The sequence below is a fragment of the Leopardus geoffroyi genome, chromosome A1, assembly GCF_018350155.1.
Source record: "Leopardus geoffroyi isolate Oge1 chromosome A1, O.geoffroyi_Oge1_pat1.0, whole genome shotgun sequence".
Lineage (NCBI taxonomy): Eukaryota > Metazoa > Chordata > Mammalia > Carnivora > Felidae > Leopardus > Leopardus geoffroyi.
The window spans coordinates 28,685,165-28,709,186 of NC_059326.1; the positions used below are offsets into that span (position 1 = coordinate 28,685,165).

General features: G+C 36.6%; 1 protein-coding gene across 1 annotated transcript in view; it reads left to right on the plus strand.

The window, feature by feature from the left end:
- VWA8 (von Willebrand factor A domain containing 8) overlaps window positions 1–24,022 on the plus strand; it is a 366,738-nt gene that overhangs the window by 13,678 nt on the left and 329,038 nt on the right. Inside the window, exon 2 of the mRNA XM_045477746.1 lies at window positions 5,633–5,710. Within this exon, the coding sequence (XP_045333702.1) occupies window positions 5,633–5,710 (78 nt within the window). The remainder of the gene's footprint in view (window positions 1–5,632; window positions 5,711–24,022) is intronic.

Consider the following 24,022-nt stretch of genomic DNA (forward strand, 5'->3'; position numbering starts at 1 on the left):
GAAGACATGATATTGTTTTATTAAATATGTAATAAACTTTGTTGATGCGTCTTAGAGAACAATTAAAATCATGTATAAAAATCAGAATAAATGCAGCAGTTTGTTTAAACCTCATGATCCAGCTTTGACACTGTATTTAGTGAAATGAGAACTAACTGGTTCAGAAGGTAGTATGTCCTTTTCACCGTAAGAATTAGAAAATAGCCATTTTATAAGATGAGGAATGACTGTAATTGGAATGAATGGTTCATGATGACATTTGAGAAGCAATTTTTAACAGGCTTTTGAAAGACACATATCTGATCTGAAACAGACATTTAAAAGTTTTTTCTGTGGTTTTTATCCACCATATTGTGAAAATCTTGGTAGTACTGACAGTTACTTCAGTGACATTAAAACTGAGCAGCGTCAATTATGTGTGCTGCTTCAGGTGTTCAGAAGTGCCTTCTTGTGTGTGTGTAGGAATAGTATGTGTTCTCAAGGTAAGAATTGAGGAAAGATAAAAAGCAGCTTGCCCTTAAGTACGTAAAAAGCCAGGTTTGCACTCTGAGCTCTCCCATCTTGGATTATTTGACAATATTAACTCCCGCTTCCCTACTCTGCAATATACTGTATCTGACACAGGCCAAAAATACTTCAGGCATTTCTAAAGCTACTCTTCACTTTTAGTAGGAATATGGAAGACATGGAGAAACTATTCTGAGGCAGTTTATGTTGACTTGAATAATCTTTAAAGGAAGCTTCTCCTAGACCATAATTGAAAATGCCTCATTTGTTTAGTCCACTGGAGCAGTGCACCATCCACTGTAGAAATGTAAGGGGGAGGGCTTCTGAAAGAGCCTCTGGGAACGAAGGACCTGCAGGGCCAGTTCTGTCAGGTCAGCATTTGGGAAGAACGGATCTAGAAACTGATCTCCTTAAGACTGCCGTGCTCTGGACCCTTAGGAAGTGTGTATCCTAACTTAAAGAGAATTATTGCAGAGGAACAATAATCAATACTTGTAATACAGTGTGAGAAATGCTATTACAGAAGCATGAGCCAGATACTGTGCTAGCAGAAAGACAGGAATGAGAGGATCAATTCTTGATGGAGGTGGAGATCATGCAAAAGGAAAAGTTAGGGAAAGTTCAGCGGGGAGATGAGATTTGAGGAGTAGGGGTCTGAAGGGAAAGGGTGTGAGAGAGTTGTGGAAGATCTTTCAGGCCAGGGAATAAAGCATCAATCACTGAGATAGGAACAGAAGAGGTAGAGCTGGTTGGACATAATTGGACAACACACACAGAAAGTAAAAAGTTCTGATTTTCTCATGTTAAAGTTGAATTATCTCTAGAATATCTAAGCATGTCCAGTAGCCTGCTGATAGATATGGATCTCAGGAGAGAGATCTGAGCTAAAGGGGACGTTTAAGACTTTAGTGTACAGAGGTCAGAGTTGGGCCATTAGCAGGGATTAGATATCTGACTCAGGAAGAGTATAGCATGGTAACAGAAGGTGGCCAAGAACATCAGCTTTGAGGCAGGAAGGTCAAATACCTACTGCCTATGAATGTCATTTTCTTCTTTGCCTACAGCAGGTATGACTAGATCGCTATCCTTATTTCTTCACAAGTCCAATTTTCATTGTGATTGCTTCTTTGGGTTTTTTTAGAAGCCTTTGGTTTGATTTCCGAATGTTGAGAGATTTTCCAGTTATCTTTTAGTTATTGATTTCTAGGTAATTACATTCTGATCAGAAAACATATTTTGTATGATTTCATCCCTTTGACATTTATTAAGATTTGCTTTGCGGTCCAGCCTAAGATCTAGTTTGGTGAATGTCTCATGTGTATTTGCAAAAAATATGTATTCTGCCCTTGTTGGGTGCAGAGTTCTGTAAAAGTTATTTATGTTGAATGGTTAATCGTGTTTTCAGATCTTCTCTATCCTATTTTCCAGTTGATTTTAGCCAAAGGCTGAGGAAGAAATATTCTTATTTCTATATCCTTCTATTTTTTTCTTGCTCTTCATGAAGTGCTGAGATATATTAAAATATCCAAGTATGATTATGGATTTATCTAGTTCTACTTTTAGTTCTGTCAAGTTTTGTTTCCTGTTTATTCCCCAGCCTCCTCCTTGCCAGGTCACCACCATAGGTTTGCTGTATTCCTCCACAAAGGGTCACAGTTCACTTAGGAAGCTTTCTAAATATACTTTCTCTGCAGGCACTGTCCCCTTCTACTTGCACTAGGTCCTTACAGGCCTAGTGGTGGCCATGGCTTCCTATTATTGCTAGTCCCAGGATACTGCACTATCCTTGCCCCATCTTCACAAATGGTTGGGCCCTGATTGCTAAGTGGATATGTGTGGGAAAAACATTTCAGTCAGTAGGAAAATCCAGTGCAAAAGCCTGAAATGAGTATGAGTCTGACATGTTGAAGGAATAGTGAGGAGGCCAGTGTGGCTGGAGTAGAATAAGTCAGGAGGACACTTGTAGGAGATGAGGTAAGAGGAAATGGGGGAGTGAGATCAAAATAGCCTTTTGGACCATTGCAAAGATGAGGATTGAGCAAGGACTTGCATTACTTGACTCCTATTTTATTATGATCACTGTGGCTGCTCTGTTGAGAATAAACTGCAGGGTGCAAGGGTTGAGGCAGGAGATGTGTTAGGTGAGAGAAAAGTTAAGAATGGCTGCAAGATTTCTGGTTTGAGCCCCTGGAAGGAGTAAGTTGCCATTTGCAGAACTGGGGAATACTGTGCATAGAGCATATTTTGGTGTAAAGATCAGAAGCTCAATTTTGAATATGTTAGGTTTAACATATGTTAGGCATCTCAGTGTCTGTTGGTATCCATGTTTGGAGTTCAGTGGTCTGGGTTAGCGATACAAATTTGAGAGCCAGCAATATATTAGTTGCATTGAAAGATGTAAGACTGGGTGAGCTTGTCAAGGAGAGGTGGTAGGTGGAATAGAAAAGAGGCTAGAACTGGGCCTCTGCACGCAGCGTTAGGAAGTTGAGGAGAAGAGGCAGAGCAAGCAAGGAAGACTTGGGGTCATGGTGAGGTAGGAAGGAAATAGAGGAGGTGATGGGGCTAGGAGATGGGGGGAGAGGGAGAAAGTGGTAGAATCCCCTATGGTGTAAGTCTTGAAAGGAGGCAGCGCTCCGACTCTACCCCGGAAATCACAGTGGTCAGCTCTTCCTCCTGCCTGCCTCCTGCAGCCAGGCTGTGGGTAGTAACCTTGGCTCCGCCAGTTAACTGCCCTGCCCAGGACTCTTGAGTCATGAGGGAATTACGCAGAGGCTGTATGAACAGTTTACCTGTGGCGGTGTCCTTATTGTTAGAAGATGTATCTGAAGACTAGATTACAGATGAAGAATCATGATTTCTGTAACTTAAGATAGTGTTTTTCCAACTTTCCTACAGGTTTAAAAATTACCAAAATGAAATAGGGGAAAAAGTTGTCCTCTGGTCATGATGTCCCAGGTGTGGATCTAGTGGTACAAGGGACAGTGTCTCAGTGAGCTTTTCCTAAGGTGTGACTTTGTGTGACTTCTGTTTCTCCTTTGCCTTCTCTACCATGCTGTGGACTAGTAACTGAGTCGTGGTCTCTTCAGTAACCCATGGCTCCTGTGAGCTATTTCCTATAACTGCTGTAACAAACTCCAGTGCCTTTAAAAAAAATTATTTAAATTCAAGTTAGTTAACATACCGTGTAGTATTGGTTTCAGGAGTAGAACCCAGTGATTCATAACCCAGTGCTCATCCCAACAAGTGCCCTCCTTAATGCCCATCACCCCCACCCACTTCCTCTCCAGCAGCCCTCAGTTTGTTCTCTGCATTTAAGAGTCTTTTATGGTTTGCCTCCCTCTGTTTTTATATTATTTTTCCTTCCCTTATGTTCCTCTGTTTTGTTTCTTTCCACATATGAGTGAAATCATATGGTGTTTGTCTTTCTCTGACTGACTAATTTCACTTAGCATAATACCCTCTAGTTCCATCCATGTAATTGCAAATGGCAAGATTTCATTCTTTTTGATTGCCGAGTAATACTCCATATATGTACCATATCTTCTTTATCCATTCATCCGTCAATGGACATTTGGGCTCTTTCCGTACTTTGGCAATTGTTGATAGTGCTGCTATAAACATTGGGGTGCATGTGCCCCTTCGAAACAGCATATCTGTATCCCTTGGATAAATACTTAGTAGTACAATTGCTCGGTCGTAGGGTAGTTCCATTTTTAATTTTTTGAGGAACCTCCATACTGTTTTCCAGAGTGTCTTCCCCAGTTTGCATTGCCATCAACAGTGGAGAAGTGTTCCCCTTTTTCTGCATCCTCGTCAACATCTGTTGTTTCCTAAATTGTTAATTTTAGCCATTCTGACAAGTGTCAGGTGGTACCTCATTGTGGTTGCAGTGCCTTTTTACTATGCTAATTTGAGGTGGGGTTTCTGCTATAGCAGTTATATGAAATAACTCCAGGAATCACAGGTTGCTTAGAGCCAAGATTAAATGAAGTAACATAAATAATGTGTCTATAACAATATTTGCCAAATAGCCAGTATTCAGTAAGTATTAGCTGATGTCTAGACTAATTCACAGGAAAATTCCTTTGATTTACACTCTAAATATACACATATTCTGTACGAGAAGGTACACCTGAGTTTTAGATGATGTTTCTACTTTTCTCTCAACTTTCCACTTAGCTATAATACATTTCTTCATCTATAAAATCTTTTTTAGTTTTTTTTACAGAGTTTCCGATTTCCTCATTTGTAAAGCCTCTGTCTCATATGGTTATTCTGGGAATGTATAAAGTATTTAGCAGATAGTAATCATTCAACAAATGTTGGCAGTTTTTGTTATTACGATGATTTAAGGCCTTAGTCTCTGGGACACCTAACTAGCTCACAACTGGCAATGTTGGAATTTGTGTTTTGCATAGCTACTTTTCCTAAGTATCATTGAGCCCTTTACAAAGGAAGTACCAGGTGCAGATGGGATCAGTATGTCTATTTTGCTGTTGGAGAGAGCAAAGCAGAGATTGTTTGGTTTAGTCCTGCACTTTAGAAGATCAGCCACAGCCACAAATTAATGCCACTTAAAATTAGAACCATGTAGAATCTACTGAGAACTTTTGCCTGTTTTGTGCTGGTTTCATGTAGAAATTCTTGGCATATAGGCTGGGGCTTTCCTAGAGATACTGAATTTTTGGATTATGTTGCTGGGGAACATGTTTATAGAAAAAATAGGAACCTATAAAGATGTAATAAGTTTGCAATTTGTATTAAAGATGCCACCTTTTGGATGCTTTGGATGATCTTAAAATGCATTCTTCTGTATTGTTGACTTTATTAGTGTTGCTATTAGGTGAGAAAATAATAAATTGATAAATTCTGTAGTACCCCACCTTTTTTTGCTAATGTAGCATTTAAAATCTGAATTTCCCCAGTGCTTCACTTCTCCATTATATAACTTATACTTTGGATACAAGTTTTAGAGCATAGTGGCTGACATAGGTATGTTGATGGGGCCTAACATAGGCAGACATGTGCATTTCTATAAAGTCCTCAGGGCAGTCGTTGTTGGGAAAGGCATAGTGTGTTGTTTTATTGTCTCTTGTAAAGGTGTGTTTCCTTTTTCTCTTTTTAGGTGATACAGTTAATATTGGAGATGTATCCTACAAGTTGAAAACTCCTAAGAGCCCAGAACTTGTGCCACAGAATTACAGTAAGAAATACTCATTTATTTATGAGTGAATGCCTTTTAACTTTTCATTATGGGAATTTTCAAAGATATCCAAAACTGGAGAGAAGAGTATAAACGTGATGTACTTATCATTCAATTTTAACGTTTATCAGTGTATGCCAGTCTTCTTTTAACTGACTCCTCTAGTCTTTGTTCTGGGGTATTTAAAACTTATCCCAGACAGACATCCTATCACTTCACCCCTGAATATTTCAGTAAAACATTTATTTTTCACATACTTTTCTTTCTTTTTTTTCAATTGGGATCAAATTTACATATAATAAAATGCACAGATCTTAAGTATTCATTTTGGTTAGTTTTGGCAATTTTATAAACTTGTATAACCACCAAGATTACTTGCATTACCTCTGAATATTCTTTTGTGCCCCTTCCCCTCTGATCTGCCCCGGAAGCCAATGGTCTTTTTTCCTACCATGATGGATTAGTTTTGCCTGCTCTTTAGCTTTATGTAAATAGAATCATATAGTATAGTTTTTTCCTGTGTGTGTATTTGGCTTCTTTCCATCAAGGTAATGATTTTACAGGACCATCCATGGTCCTGTACTGATCAGTTTGTTCTTAATTGCTGAGTAGTGTCCCGTTGTATAAATAACAGCATAATTTATCTGTTCTGTCGATAGGCATTTGGGGGTTTCCATTTTTAGATTGTTGCAAATAAGGTTCTATGAACATTCCTGTACAAGTCCTGTAGTCATGACTTTTCACTTCTCTTGAATAAATAATGAGGAGTTGGGTGGATGTGTCATTGGGTGGATGGCTGTTTCACTTCATGAGATACTGCCAAACTGTTCTCCAAGGTACTTGTGCTGTTTTAGCCTTTGACCGACGGTGATGTTCTGTATCCTTGCCGACATTAGTATTTCTAATCTTTTTGATTTTACTCATTATACTAGGTGTGAAATAATAACTAGTCATGGTTTTCGTTTTGTAACAGCTTTACTGAGATACAATTAATATACCATAAAATTTACGTTTTTTAAAAACTTACCTTCTTAAAATGTACAACTCAGTGGTTTTTAATGTATTCACAGAGTTGTGCAACCATGCCACTCTTTAACTTTTGAACATTTTCATCACACCAAAGAGAAACCTCGTACCATTAACTCCTTGTTTCCTTCTCCAACAACTTCATACACCCCACACCCCCCCATCCTTCAGCAACCGCTACTATATTTTCTGTATCTATAGATTTGCCTACTCTGAACATTTCATATAAATGAGATCATACAATATGTGGCCTGTGTCTGGCTTTCTTCACTTACAATGTTTTCAAGGTTCATCCACATTGTGGCCTGTATCAGTACCTGATTCCTTTTATGGCTAAATAATATTCCATTGTGTGGCTATACCACATTTTGTTTATCCAGTCATTAGTTGACAGACATTTGGTTTTTCTCTACTTTTAGGTTGCTATGAATAATACCGTTATGGACATTCATATAAGTTTTTTGACAGACACGGGTTTTCAGTTTTCTTGGGTATATATTTAGGAGTGGAATTGCTAGGTCAGATGGTAGCTCTCTGTTTAACATTTTGAGGAATTATCAAACTGCCCTCCACAGAGGCTGCCCCATTTTACATTCACACCTGCAGTGTCCGGGGGTTCCAGTTTCTCCGCATCTTCACCAGCATTTATTATTACCTGTTTTTATTATGGGAAGTGGTATCTTGTTGTTTTGATGTGCGTCTCCCTAATGCCTCACAGGCAATTTTTTGCTCAAAATCATGCCGCTTCTTTTCTCACAATTCCTTAAATGAATCCTAATACTTTAGGAACAAAGATCATTCCTTACCTTTCATGATATAGTCTCAGCCTCATCTCCTTTGACTCCCCTTCCTTATTTTATGTTCCAGTCATTGGACACAAAACGGCTATTTTTTTTTGGTTCACTTTTCAGATTATTCCACTAGACTATGTGCTCCTTGAGGGAGAATGTCTCACTTTCATCTGACATAAGTTTCCAATGACTCTGCCTCCTGAATGGCTCTGCAGACTGTCCTCTCCTCTTTGCCTCACTTTTCTTTTACTGCATTTTTTCTTTTTTTTGAGTTATTTTCTCAGTGGTCACTCCAGGGATCACAATTACCAATTTAGCTTAAAACAAACTTGTTCCTATTAATAACTTAATTTCAGTTGTGTGCAAAAACTTTTTCTTTTTTTTTTTTAATTTTTTTTTCAACGTTTATTTATTTTTGGGACAGAGAGAGACAGAGCATGAACGGGGGAGGGTCAGAGAGAGAGGGAGACACAGAATTGGAAACAGGCTCCAGGCTCTGAGCCATCAGCCCAGAGCCCGACGCGGGGCTCGAACTCCCGGACCGCGAGATCGTGACCTGGCTGAAGTCGGACGCTTAACCGACTGTGCCACCCAGGCGCCCCTGCAAAAACGTTTTCTAATGTAGCTCTTTTCCCTTCTACTTCCTTTTTGCTGTTATCATACAAAATAGGTCTTTAAAATTTTTTTTAATGTTTATTTTTGAGAGAGAGAGAAAGAGAAAGAGAGAGAGAGAGAATGGGGGAGGGGCAGAGAGAGAGGGAGACGCAGAATCTGAAGCAGGCTCCAGGCTCTGAGCTTTCACTACAGAGCCCCATATGGGGCTTGAACTCACAAACTGCGAGATCATGACCTGAGCTGAAGTCGGACGCTTAACCGACTGAGCCACCCAGGCACCCCCAAAATATATATTTATACATTAAAATCTATCATCACAATTTTATAATTATCACTATATGAATTTGTCTCTTAAGTCAAGAGAAGAAAGGAATTACAAATAAAAATATGTTCATACTGTCTTTATATTTACATATTTACTAGTATTCTTTGTTTCTTTGTGTGCATTTGAGTTACCATCTAGTGTAGTTTCATTTCAGCTTGAAGGAGGGACTCACTTTAGTATTGCTTGTAGGGTAGAGCTGCTAGTGATAAATTCTCTCAGTTTTGGTTGTCTGGAAATTTATTAATTTTACCTTTGTTGTTTGATGAATTCTTGATTGACAGGGTTTTTTTTCCCCCCAGCATGTTCAATATGTCATCCTACTGCCTGGCCTCCATAGTTTCTTTTTTTATTTACTTAAAAAAAAATTTTTTTTATGTTTATTCATTTTTCAAAGACAGAGAGAGACAGAGCGCAACCAGGGGTGGGGCGGAGAGAGAGGGAGACACAGAATCTGAAGCAGGCTCCAGGCTCTGAGTTGTCAGCACAGAGCCCGACGCAAGGCTCGAACTCACCAACTGTGAGATCATGACCTGAGCTGAAGTTGGATGCTGAACCGACTGAGCCATCCAGGTGCCCCAGGCCTCCATAGTTTCTGATGAGAAATCAGTTATTGATTTTACCAAGAATCCCTTCTGATGATGAGCCACTTCTCTGTGCTCTCATACAGTCCATTTATCTTTGTCTTTTGATGGTGTGACTATGATGTGTCTAAGTGTGGTCTCTTTGAGGTTGCCCTATTTGGAGTTTGTTGAGCTTCTTGGATATGCATAGTAATGTTTTCCATTAATTTGGAGGAGTTCTTTGTAATCATTCTTCATTATTATTTCTTCCCTCCTCTCTGTCTTTCTGGGACTCACATGATGTGTGTGTTAATATACTCGAAGGTGTACTATAGCTTTCTGAGGGTCTGTTAATTTTTCTTTATCCTTTTTTCTTTCTGTTTCTTGGGCTGGATAATCTCAATTGACTTACTCAAGTTTGCTGATTATTCCGCCTGCTTACATCTGTTGTTGAGCCTCTTTGGTGATTATTTTTCATTTCACTTATAGTTTTTAACTTCAGAATTTCTCTTTGAATTTTTTATAATTTGTATTTATTGATATTTTCTAGTGAGATATTGTCATACTTTAAATTTTTAGACATGATTTCTTTTGTTCTTTGAACATGTTTGTCATAGCTAATTTAAAGTGTTTGTCTACTAAATTCAGTATCTGGCTTCCTCAAAGATTTTTTTTTTTTGACTGCTTTTTTCCTCTGTATATGCTGTACTTTCCTGTTTCTTTGTGTTTCTTATCATATTTCTTTTGAAAAGTAGAGCTGTTAACTAGTATAATTGGACGACTCTGGAAATCAGATGCCCCCTTCCCTAGGCTTTGGTTTTGCTCCTGTTTGTTTAATGACTTTTGTAGACTATTTTTCTGAAGTCTATATTTTTTGCCATATGTAGCCATTGAAGTTTTTACTCAGTTAGCTTAATGGCCAGCCAGTGATGGAAGAGAGATTTCTTTTTTTTTTTTTTCAACGTTTATTTATTTTTGGGACAGAGAGAGACAGAGCATGAACGGGGGAGGGGCAGAGAGAGAGGGAGACACAGAATTGGAAACAGGCTCCAGGCTCCGAGCCATCAGCCCAGAGCCTGATGCGGGGCTCGAACTCACGGACCGCGAGATCGTGACCTGGCTGAAGTCGGACGCTTAACCGACTGCGCCACCCAAGCGCCCCGGAAGAGAGATTTCTTAAATGCCTCAAAGAAATCAGTTCTGTTAGCCTTTGAGTAGGGTCTCTTGTGTGAATGTTGGACATGATTTCAGGGCTTCACAGGCAGCTTATAAGTTTGCTTGTGTCTTCCTGCTTGTGCAAATCTTCAATGTCAGCTGAAGGTGAGCGATTAGGCCCTTCTCAGAACTTTCCCAGACATGTGCATGGCCTTCTAGATTCCTAGTTGTACACTGTATGCCTTGGACATCTTACTCCCAGTTTTTCCTTTTAAGTTTTTTGTTTGTTTGTTTGGTCATCCTCTTGTTAGCTCCAACTAGTTTTGGTGCCTCCAACTGTGATGTTAAACAGTTGTTGATTTTTTGTTGTTATTTGCACACTGGGAGCTCCGAGTGGGTCACATGAAGTCAAATTCTAAAAAATGGAGCTTTTCGGCAAGCTGTTAGATAAGTCAAGTAGGGATAGTTTTCTGGGGGTGGGACTCCTAGGAAGCTGCAACCCTGTTCTGTCCCCTCCAGTGGTTGCCAGGCTGCTCGTTTTCACCAGCATTGTAGGCAGTTGTTTTTCAAGGTTTCCAGAGAGCTGGGGAGAAAGATGGGGAAAGGGCAAGTTAAAATACCACAGAACTTACTGTTCATACTAAGGGTCACCTATTTTTCTTGGATAAATGATCGCCAGATTGTTAGAAGTCTTGTTAATTTCTAGAGTTCTAAAATAAAAATTGATTTTGACAGTTTTTTGCAGTGTTGCCATTGGGTTTTTGGAGGAGTGGATTTTCAGACGTCCTTACTCTGCTATTCCAGGAGTGCATGTCCTCTCACTGTGGTTGTAATTTGCATGTCGCTGATGAGTAATGGTGTTCAAGATATTTTCCTATAATTAATGGTTATTTGCATATCTTCATGAACTATCTTAAAATATTTTGCCTATTGAAAGAAACTGAGTTCACCTTCTTATTGTTGATTTGTAACAGTTATTTATATACTCTAGACACAAGCCCTTTGTCATGCTTACCTATTATGAATACTTGTTTTCAGTCTCTGCCTTGCCTAATCGTTTTCTCAGTGGTATCATTTAGTTGGTAGAAGTTTTGGTTACATACGGTTTATCTTTTATTGTGGCTAGTGCTTATTATGTCTTAGAAATCTTTGTCTACTTCAAGGTTGTGAAGATAAGTCTGTTGTTTTTTTTTCCTAAGAACTTTAGAGCTCTGTTTTATTTGAAAGGGATAGGTCCATTTCATCTCAGTTTTAAAATTTATTGGCAATTTTTTCATAATGTAGCCTTTATTATTCTTTAAATATCTGTAGAATCTGCATTGCTATTCCCTTTTTTATTCCTAATATTGGAAATGAGGGGTTTTTTTTTTCTTTCTCTTTAATCACCCTAAGGAGTTTATCAGTGATATTAACTTTCAAAAAAATAGCTTTTGTTGATTTTTCTCTGTTGTTTGACCATTTGTTATTTCACTGATTTCCACTCTTTGATACTTCCTTACTTTTATTTACTTTGGTTCCTATTCTTTGTCCAACTATTTAAGATAGAGGTTCAGATTCCCCCCCCCTTTTTTCCCCTAAATTAGATCTCCAAAGCTATAATTTTCCATCGAAATAGTGCTTTTGCTCTACCTCATAAAAGTTGATATGTTAAGGTTTCATTATTATTTCTCTCAAGATATTACTAAAAAATCACAAATTTTTTCTTTGGTTAGAGTTATTTAGAAGTGTGTTTGCTTCATTTTCAGTATTTGGTTTGTTTTTCTTTACCTTACAGTTATTGATTTCTAATTTAATACTATTATGATCAGAGAATATTCTCAGTTCTTTGAAATTGAAATTATTGAGACTTATGATCAGCATATGGCCTCTTTGAGTGAGCATTTCATGTAAACTTTGAAAAGAATTAATGTTCTGCTGATATTGGCTGTTGTAGTCTATAAATACAGATTTGGTCAATGTTGACAATATTGTTCAAGTCCTTTATGTTTTTATTGATTTTATCTACCTCTTCAGTCAATAAAGTGGTGTCAAACTGTCTGTTATGATTGTAGATTTGTCTGTTTTCCCCTTTATCCTACTCATTTTTATTTTGTATATTTTGAACCTCTATAATAGGTATGTACACATTTATAATTGTTATGTCTTCTTTATGAGTGGTCCTTTTTATTATGCAATGCTGTCTTTTTCTGGTAACACTGTTTTTCTTAAAGTCTATTTTGTCTGATAATAATGTGAACCATACCATCTTTCTTGTGCTGTTTGTATGGTATGTTCTTTTTCATTCTTTTACTTTCAGCTAGTTGTGCCTTTATATTTCAAGTGTGTCTTTTGAACAGCTTATTCATCCATTCTGACAAGCTCTTTCTTTGAATTGGAATGTTCAGCCCATTTACATTTAATATAATTATCGATTTAGATGTGTTTAAGTCTACCATCTTGATGTTTTTTTGCTCTTTGTCCTGTTTGTGATACATCTTTTCTTGTCTTCTTTTCAGGGATAATATACCCATTTTGTCTCTTTCATAGGCTATCTTGTTATGCCTCTTTTTCTAGAGTAGCTCTGTCCAATAGCATTTTCTGTAGTGGTGGATGTGCTTTATATTTGTGCTGTCCAATATAGCAGGCACTAGCCACATGTGGTGAACCATTCAAAATGTGATCAGTGCAATCAAGGAAAATAATTTTAGATTTTATTTCATTTTAGTTAATTTAAACTCAAATTTAAATAGCAACATGTGACTAGTGGGTACTCTATTGAACAGAGATGCTCTAGAGATTATAATATGCATCTACAACTTACCATAGTCTACTTTCAAATAATATATCTATTTTAGGAACAATGTGATAACTTTTCAACACTGTGCTTTCATTTACTTCTCACACCTTTGGTAGTCTCGTTTTCATATATTTTAATTGCGTTAAAATTAAATATGCTAAAACACTATGATATTATTTTTTTACTTTAGGCAATCAATGGAATTTTAAAGAAATTGAATATATATATGTAAAATGGAGATGGTTTTTAAAGTTTTTAATATTTATTCATATTTTGATGCTTTATGCTTCTTTTCATTTCGTTTTGCAGATTCAGACATCTCTCTGAAGGCATTTCCCTTCAGCCAGAAGAGTTTCTTTACCACTTCTTTTAGTAGATTTGTGATATGAATTCTCTCCTCTGTTGTCTATCTTTTTTTTTTATTTTTATGTTGTTTTTTTTTTTTAATGTAAGCTCCATACCCAATATGGAGCTCAAAAACTCATGACCTGAGATCAAGAGTCTACTCTGCTCTACTGACTGAGCCAGCCAGGTGCCCTGTATCTCTATAGTCTATCTTAAAATGTGTTTATTTTACTTTCATTTTCAAAGGATTTTTTTTTTTTTTTTTTTTTTTTTTTTTGCTGGATACAGAATGCCAGGTTTTTGTTTTGTTTTGTTTTTTGTATCTTCTGGTTTCTGTTGTTTCCAACAAAACACCAGCTGTCATTTTTGTTGGGCTCCTATTTGCAATTTGTCCTTTTTCTCTATCTGCGTTTAAATTTTCTTAACCAAAAATTTGGCTTTGATGTACTTAGCTGTGGTGTTCTTTGAATTTAACTTCTTTGTGTTTTTCTGAGCTCCTTGAATCTCTGGGTTAATAACTTTAATCAATTTTGGAAAATTCTTGGCCATAATTAAGTTAATTGATTTTCTTTTCAGCTTTGTATGATCTTGTGTTAGTCCCTTTTGATGATTCATTCATTTCTGTTAATACATTTTTCATTTCTATGTCCATTTAACTTTTCTTTATATTTTCCACCTCTTATGCTGGAATACACTCATGTTTTCCTCCTTTTCCACAAGTATTTTAACATATTTTTTAGGGTCTAATAATTCTAGCACCTAGACTATTTTTAGAACTGTTTTTATTGATTTTTGACCATGGATCACATTTTCTTCTCTGTCTCATAATATTTTATTGTATGCCAGATATTGTGTATAAAGGAACAGTAGAGATTGAAGTAAATGATATTTACCCCAGAAAAGGGCATGTCTCTTCATTTGCTAAGCCCCATGTAGGGAGTTGGAGGTGTGGTGGAGGTGGGGGGTGGGAGCATGGGAGGAGGGAGTGTGAGGTGATTTGGTCTAATATGTGCTTGACTTGGAACTGGCCTTTGTTTTAGCTTAGTTGCATTCCACTTATCTCTACCTTTAAAGGTTTTGAGAAAGACATCAGGACTTTCTTTATAGCAATGTTCAGGATGTGAATTCTGGTGAGATTCCAGAGCTTTCTTTATGGTTTATAGCTGAATCTCCAGCTCTACCAGCCATGGCTAATCTCTCTTAGCTTTATAGCTGCATCTTTGGATTGCTGGGGAGTTTAGTCATTTAGTCCTGTATTCTGCTTTCTCCAACCCAGATCTCCTTTATCCTGTTGCCCTGCCTCCAGCCTCCAGAGGACATGTCAGTGAAGGCCAGGAGTGCCCCAACAGGATTTATCTCAGCTCTTCTGCCCTAATGCCTTGAGTGTGACTGCTCCCTAATACCGTATAAGGCCATGAAGTGCCTTGGAGGGATTTCTGTTGCTCCCACTCCCAGCCTTCAATGGGTCGTTGCCTTGCACTAAGAAAAGGTCCAGCATGCTTCAGGAAGAATCATCTCAGTTCTTGCCCTGCGCCTGGTTTTTAGTGTGCACTCCTGTGTACTCAGTGAGGGCCAATGGGAAAGAGTTGGTGGGTAGGTGTAGACTCTCTCTGTGGCTAAGGCTTCTCAGGAGACTAGTTCATCGTGTCAGCTCGTGTGAGGCCATTGTAAGTTTTAAAATTCAGTTTTAAAGTTCAGCTTGCTTATCCTGATACACCTATGGCAGATTCTTCCTTCTCCTGCCAGTCTACTAGGGGGAAAATTAGCTCTGGGTCTCTTCTCTTCTTGAAAGTACTCATTACTTTCTAGAATTTGGTTCATTCAGGTTTCTTTGTATTCTTAGCTGTATGATGGGTTTTAAGAAACTGTGATTTGGGGAGCCCCCAGGGTGGCTCTGTCGGTTAAGCATCGAACTTTGGCTCAGGTTGTGATCTCGTTGTTCATGAGTTCAAGCCCTGATTCATGCTCTCTGCTGTCAGCACAGCATCTTCCTCGGGTCCTCTGACCCCCCCTCTCTCTATGCCTCTCTTGCATGCAGTCTCTCTCAAAAATAAATACACATAGAAAATTATTAAAAAAAAAAAAAAAGAAACTGTGAATTTTACAGATCAACTGCCTTGTTCTGGTTGTTAGGTTGAAAGTAAAATTCTGTTGCAATTCTCTTCATCCTAACTAGAAGTGGGAGTCAGGAACATTTATTTTTAATATTTATTATTTAATGATTATACCTAATCATATTATTATACTTGATAGGTTTTCTGGGGGTAGGACTAGGGACTTAAATCTTGAACAAGTTGTTATGTTTACCCAGAGAAAAATTAACAAAATAGATTTAAAACACCTTACATGATACTGGTATGTGATAATTGAAGAAAACACTCATTTTTTCCCCCTGATTCCTGGATCTTATCTTATTATGAATGTAGCTAACTTTTATAATTAACTTTTAAAGTGAGGAATAACATCCACTCTTGATAGATGATAGGAAGACTGATACATAGTTTGGGTTCTATATGGAAACATCTATTTGAGAGGGGGAGGATTAGGTTTAAAATTTTGTCTGTACTGTTTCCTAGATAAGAATTTCTTTCCTTCTTTTTCTTTTCTTTCTTTATGTTTTTTTTTTTTTTTTTTAGATGTGTGAATTTCTGTAGTCATTTAACTGCTCCAGATTTCCTTGACATTATGGGAACGATCATTTCAGCCTTATGGATATACTGTAAGGATTGAATGAAATAGCTTATGTGACTTGCATGGCATCGTGCCTGGCACATGGTGCTCAATAACTATATGAGTCCCTGACACAACCATTTCCTCAGTCTCCTGATTGTGTTCCTTCTCATTTCCCCATTATCCCATGTCTGTAACACAGTTGTGTATGGTTATTACTAAAGGCTGCTATGATTCTGCTTAAGAGATATGCTAAAAATATTTTCATCGTCATTTATAGTCTTACCCTTAAAAAAAATGAATCTGGAATGCATCTTCTCTAGATTTGATTTTGAATTTGCTCCTACTTAGGTTGTTTCCAGAATCACACATGGTGGTGGTAGGCTCTTCAGAAAAGCTTCAATATTCTTTTAAAGGCAAACACTTCATGTGTTTACAGTGTGGAAAGAATGTTGGCCTTTCAAGTCTCACCTAGACAGGAAGCATCGTCATTGCCTGACAGCTCTCAGCAGGGGATAGCACTATCCTTCTCTTCTTTTAACGTAAACTAAGATGCCATAGTCTCCCTCCTATTGGGGGTCTGCTAAAATATTTTATTGAAGCCCAAATGCTAAGTTATTTGGGGGATCTTCTTATTAAGTAAGAGAATGTATAATAAGACTATACTAGCTTTAAGGATTCAAGGGATCTTAGTAATGATATCAATTTAAGACTTATATGCTTTGAATGAATGTATTTTCATATTTTGCAAATGACTGGAGGGCAATACAGCAGTGGCTGACTCAAATCAAGTTCCAAGTATAAACGATATCTGTTTTTAAATATAGCAAAACTATAAATTGCCACCAAAAACCCCAGAAAAGCAAACAAAGAAAAACCCTCAACATTTTCTGGCTTTATGTACTTGTGATTTTTATTGCTGTTTTCATACATCTCTTATGTAGTCAAAATTTTTCATTTCTTTTGTGTTTAGTTATTAGTAGCTTTCCCTTTGAAATTTATCAGAAGAGAATTTATATTGAAAACTGTTGGATGGTGTGTAGGCTCCAACTTTCATTTTCTGTGCTTGCTATCCATTCATCATTGTTCCCACCATATTCATAATACAAGTATCCTTAGATATATTATTGTTTGTATTTCAAAATGACGGTAGCACGTTTTACCCACTAGGAAATACTAACGTTGTCTCTACTAGTCTTTTGTATGAGCAACAGTACCCATATGTAAGGAAAAGACTATTTGGAGTTTGTTTAACTTGAAGTAGGAAAAATGGCTGAGCTAATAAGTCAACCCAAATCTTACATACTCACATAAGCATTACATGTTGCTACATATTTATTAGGTTAGATATATTTATTTATTAATGAAACATGTTTTTGTGCATCTACTTACTATATTAGGTTCAAATATCATATTCTTTGAAATATTTCTCCCTCTCTCAGACTATTTCCAAGATGGGAAACTTATAATTCTTTGACTTCACTCTTGCTATTACATGACTGATTAGAGATTATGGGTTTTTGGCTATGAGAGAACGTTGATAGGTTTTTTTAACCTCTTTTGGAGTTACTTTTTATTTTTATTTTTATATTTTTTTAACATTTATTTTTTGAGAGTCAGAGAGAGACAGAGCACAAGCAGGGCAGGTGCAGAGAGAGGGAGACACAGAATTGGAAGCAGGCTCCAGGCTCTGAGCTGTCAGCACAGAGCCCGACGCGGGGCTCGAATCCACAAAGTGTGAGATCATGACCCAAGCCAAAGTCGGTCGCTTAACCGACTGAGCCACCCAGGTGCCCCTCTTTTGGAGTTACTTTTTAAAATATTTTGGGGCACCTGGGTGACTCAGTTAGTGAAGCATCTTACTCTTGATTTTGGTTCAGGTCATGAACTTGCGGCTTGTGAGTTTACGCCCTGTATCAGGCTCCACGCTGATAGTGCAGAACCTGCTTGGGATCCTCTCTCTCTCCTTCTGTCTCTGCCCCTCCCCTTCTCTCTCTCTCTCTCTCTCTCTCTCTCTCTCTCTCTCTCTCTTTCTCAAAATAAATAAATAAACTTCAAAAAAATATTTTAAAATATTTTGACAAAACAGATGAACATAGGGGAAGGGAAGGAAAAATAAGTGAAAACAGAAAGGGAGGAAACCATAAGTTCCTCTTAAATACAGAGAACAAACTGAGAATTGCTGGAGGGGAGGTGGGGGGGTGGGCTAAATGGGTGATGGGCATTAAGGAGGGTACTTGTGATGAGCACTGGGTGTTATCTGTAAGTGATGAATCACTAAGTTCTATACCTGAAATCAATATTACACTATATGTTAACTAACTTGGATTTAAATAAAAATCAATAAGTAAATAAGTAAATAATATTTTAAAATATTTTCAAAACAGTGTTTTGTTGAAGTTTGATACCCTCTTACTTTCCTATCCATATTTATGCTTCATTTCAGCTCTTCGTGTTTGGGTATTCAATATTTTGTTAAGGAAAGGAACTTTAGCAATTATTATCCTCTCTAAAACTCATTTCATAACCAGGAAAATAGGACCACAAGAAAGAGGTCAGAAGACTAATTAATTAATTAGTAGCAAAGCCCAGATTCCCTGACTTCCGTTTGGTTTTCCTTTTATAGTTTGGCACAGTATCTCTGGCTACTTTTCTTTAGAGTAAGTCCTGTAATGAAAAGAAGAATGGTATGTTAGATAATTCTTTTGGAATTTAAGAGTGTGAAAAATATTGAAAAAATTGAAATCGCTGAGACATGGCAGTCATATTTTATTTCTTTTTCAGAGTTATTCAGAGCACTGAAAATCAACTGTTGTCTTTTAGTAGTGAAGAAGTAAAAATCACAATGTTGGACCACGAACCCTGATATTCATATATAACATCTATTTGATAGAAGTAGTAGAAATCCTGTTAGCTGGCAGAGATGCAATAGACTGAGAATATTCTTAAGTGGAAATCTAAAATTCAATTTATGTATTTATTTAAAATGTTTATTTATTTTTGAGAGAGCGTGAGTGGGGAAGGGGTAGAGAAAGAGGGGGACGGAAGATCCGAGCAGGCTCTGTGCTGATAGCAGTGAGCCCAATGTGGGGGTCGAACTCAGGAACCCGGAGATCATGACCTGAGCCGAAGTCAGACCCTCAACCAACTGAGCCACCCAGGCACCCCTAAAATTCGGTTTAAAACTACGTGAAAACAGCATTACTTACGAAAGCAAAATTTCTTAATTCCTTGGCCATCTGATTGAGCTGACAAATATATTTTGTAGTCTGTTGTCTGCTTCTCATTGAACTATTTCTGTCTTCACAGTGTTGGGCACAGCAGGGTGTCTTTCTAGCTGCAGCATCTAGCCCAGTCCAGTGCCTGGCACAAAGCAGACAAAGGAGTTGTACTGTTCTTCAGTTGTTTTATTATCTAGGTCTTGTCACCTCCTGCCTTGACCATTATAACTCCCACTTATCATCTTAGTCTCTAGTCTCTTCCCTGCAAGTGCTGAAGTGGATAATTGAAGATTTTTGCTTTTTTTGTCTGAAAAGTGAATCTCAAGGCTTAGATGAAATTGTCAGCTGTTGAAAAGGGGTTCCTTCATGTTTTTGTTCTTGAAGTTAAACTATATTGAGTCAAGCTGGTATTTCTTTTAGTGTTTGCCTTAAGAGGTGACGCTCCAGGGCGGCAGGTTTTCAATTGATGCCTTCAAAGTCGACTTCAGAGTTGTATTTCTGCTTCCTTACATAATCTTCTTGCTGCAGTCAGCGGACCAATTATATGTGAGGTCATTTAAGGTTTACTGGACACACTGAACTTTTATCCAAGCAATTAGCACCCACAAAGGTTTTCTGCAAGAAGTACAACATCGTACTCTTAAAATGATGGTTTTTGGCATAAAGTCAACAGTGTGAAAGGTTTTATGGGGGAGGGGGGACATTTGTAAATAATTTTAAGAGGTTTGAGAAATTCATCAGCATGTAAATGACAGAGTAGCATGGAGAATCTATGCCATTTTTGTGTCTGTAGATAATGTGGAACAATCATTGTGGCACTCGTCAGTTTTAATGAATGACTGACAAAGCTTACACATAAGGCCTCCAGGAAGGTGTTAACTAAGGTTCCCTTACAGAACAGAAACTTATTATACAGAACTTAGAGAGCAGAGCCTCCAGTCCTTAAGATTTGCCCTATTTTCAATAGCACAGTAATTGCCACTCATTACATGAAAATTTACTTGGAGAAAAGGATTTAATTTGAGATTTCTTTATATAAAATAGAGCCTTCAAAGGGGAGTGTCCCATCAACTTTTCAAGCTCTGTAATATGACCTGAAGTCTTCTCCAGCTTCTCTACAGCAATCTTTATTCAGTGCCTAAATTTTCTTTAATCTTCTTTCTCTTGGGCACCACACTGAAGATAACATTTCTTGATGCATTTTGTTGCTTTTTATTTTCTGTTTAATGACTGTTGTTGCTTTCTGCAACTTTCATTGCAAATGTACAATTTTTGAACTGTGTAATATATAGTCTTCTTCAGGTGTATGTGGTAATACTTTAACCGTCACTTATGACATTATTTGAATGAAAAAATGAATTCAAGTAGTAAACCCCTAGCTTAAAACTCACATTTTAGTGGATATCTAACACATGTGATAGAAGATTAATACCCTCAATACACAAATATATCTTACAAATTGATGAGAAACACCATATCATCCAGTGGAAAATAGGCAAAGGATTTAAATAAGCATGGCACAGGAGAGGAAATCCAAAGGACCAATAAGTATATGAACATATGTTCTAACCCTGCTTAATAGTTAGAGAGATGTAAATTATGCAATAAGATATCAATTCTATGCATCACCTGGGCCAAAATTCAAAAGTATTATAATGTCAAGTAACTACAAGGTTGCAGGGAAACGGTGTTGTCGTTCGTTGTTGGTAGAAGTCTGAGTTCATATGGCTTCTTTGGAAAGTAATATTGTGGTAGCTATTACAATTAAAAATATTATATACCTTTGGATGTAGCAGTTTCTTTTTCAGGTTGTATTCATTAAAGAAAAAAATCAGTATATAAAGGATATTTGTACATAATATATATTCCAGTATTTTGGTGTTATTCATAGTGACCAAAACTAGAGGCAATGAGTGTATCAGTAGAGAATGGTTGAGTAAATTATTGCTTACCCATATTATGGAATCTTCTGCAGCTGTTAAAAAAGAATATATTTATATCTGTGGACCTTGAGATGTCTATACCATATTAAGCAAAAATTATAGATTGCAGAGTAGTATATAAAGTATGATACTATTTTTTTAAACAACCTAAACACCTTTTGCAGGTGTATTGCATGCCTTTCTGTATATAGAGAAAAGTGTGGAAGGCTATACTCCAGGTTTGAGTTTTATGGGGGGGCATTGGGTTAGGAGTAAGGCCAGGAATGATAGGGATCAAGAGAGATAATTTTTCTTTTTACATTTTTGGATTTTTTTTTCTTTGTTATAGTAAGCATATACTGGATTGTAATTTTAAAAATAGTTAATAAAACCCTCATGTTTAAAGTGAAACCTGATTAAGGAATACATCTATTATAACTGCTTTTTCTGTGACCTGACTCATAAAAATAAAAAGTTCATGCTGTATGCTTAAATAACTTGGACTCATTTGACAGGACCTAGAAATTCTTGGATCTTCTGAGATGTGTTTATAACTAAAGGTTATTCCTTTGGTTTCATTTTATGTTTTTGGTTGTTGTAAGTCTTGTGATGAATATGACTAGCTACACTAAGACCAACAAAGATGTCTTCAGTGAATTATCACAGTGTAACAGTATCTTATGGATAAGAACTTTATAAGAAGCTGAGTTGCAAATTGAATTTTGGGGTTAAATTGTGATCTATTGATTAGTCAAAATATTCTAATATATGTTATGTATCATATTACAACTTATTCTGTGTATCACAGTTATTCTCTGCTTCCCGTTTGGCTGTTATTACTTTGCAATGTGGTTTTTCAAAAGAAATATAATTTTTTGTTCCTATTACAAAAATAAAACATCATCAATACAGAGAACCTGGGATACTGAGAAATGAAAGGATAAAACTGAAATCATTTATAAGAACATTGTTGACATTTCAATGTGTTATTCTAGTCTTTTAAAAATAATATTAGTAAGTATAATTTACATACAATAAATTTCACATAGTTAAATGTACAGTTTCACAAGTTTTGACATAAGTATGTAACCATGAGACATCACCGTAGTCAAAATATTGATCAAATAAATTCATCACCCCCCAAAGTGTACCTGTGCCTCTTTAGAATATCCCCTGGTTCCTCCTTTTTCTGGGAATGACTCATCTGCTTTGTAGATATATTCAGATTTCCTAGAATTTTATATAAATAGAATTCTGTAATATATACTCAATTTTTGTCTAATTTCTATCACTTCGCATCATTATTTTGAGATTCATGTTGCGTGTGTCAATAGTTTATAACTTTTTATTGCTGCTTAGTATTTCATTGTATGGAAGTAATTGCAGTTTGTTCATTCATCTGTTGATGGACATCAGTGTTATTATTTTGAAGCTCTTGAAACAAAGCTGCACTGAGCATTCATGTATAAGTCTTTATATGGCCATAGTACTTCTTTTTTTCTGGTGTAAATACCTAGGAGTAGAATGGCTGTATCACACAGAAGATGTTTAACTTTTCAAGAAACTACCATTCTGTTTTCCAAAGTAGTTGTGTCATTTTCTATTTCTTCCGGCGATGTGTGAGAGTTCAGTTCTTCCACATTCTTGCTAGCTCTTGGTATGGTCAGTCTTTTTAATTTCAGCCATTCTGATAGGTATGTAATGGTATCTCATAGTGATTTTAATTTGCATTTCCTAGTGACTACAGATGTTTAACACTTATTTATGGGCTTACTTGCCATCTGTATATCTTTGGTGAAGTGTCTGTTTAAATCTTTTGCCCACTTTTTTATTAGGGTGTTTGTGTTCTTTTGAGATTTGAGATTTCTTCATACATTCTGGGTAAAAGAAATTTATCAGATATAAGATGTACAAGTATTTTCTTTCAGTCAGTGACTTGTCTTTTAATTTTTTTTTAATTGTATCTTTTGAAGAGCAGGTGTTTTAAATTTTAGTGAAGTCCAGTTTATCAGTTTTTACCTTTATGTATTGGGGTTTTGGTATCATACCTAAGAAATCTTTGTCTAACCAAAGATCATAAAGATTTTCTTCTTTTTTTTTTTCCCTAAATGTCTTCACAGTTGTATACATAATTTACATTTTGGTCTATGATCTATTTTAAGTTAATTTATTATATATGGTATGGGTCAAAGGTCATTTTATATAAGTATGGATCAAAGTTCATTTTTTGCATATAGATATCTAATTGTTTCAGCACCGGTTGCTTAAAAGACTATCATTGTCCCACTGAATTGCCTTTGTACCTTTGTTCGAAATCAGTTGTCCATATATATTGTGAATCCGTTTCTAAACTGTTCCGTTGATCTCTTAGTGTGTCTTGACACCAGAGTCTCACTATCTTGATTAATATGGTGTTACAATAAGTCTTCAGATCAGGTCATGTTCGTCTTCCATCTTTGCTTTTTAACAAAGATGTTGGCTATTCTAGGTCCTCTGCATCTATATGACTTTAGAATCAGCTTGTCAGTTTCCACAAAAAAGAACTGTTGGGATTGGGATTGCATTGAATCTATTAGTCATTTTGGAGACACTTGATATCTTAATAATATTGAGCTTTCCAATCCATAAAGGTGTATCTCTCCATTATTTGGATCTACTTTAATTTCTTTCAGCAGTGTTTTGTTGTTTTCAGTGTACAGGTCTAGCATATATTTTGTCAGAGTCATCATTCAAGTATTTATTTTTTAATGTTATCGTAAGTGGTATTGTTTTTTAATTTCAACATAGAAGTACAATTGATTTTGTATATTGATCTTGTATCTTGGCACCTTGCTAAACTCACTTGTTCTAGAACTTGTTTTGGTAGATTTCATCACAGTTTCCATATAAACAGTTCTGTTATATAT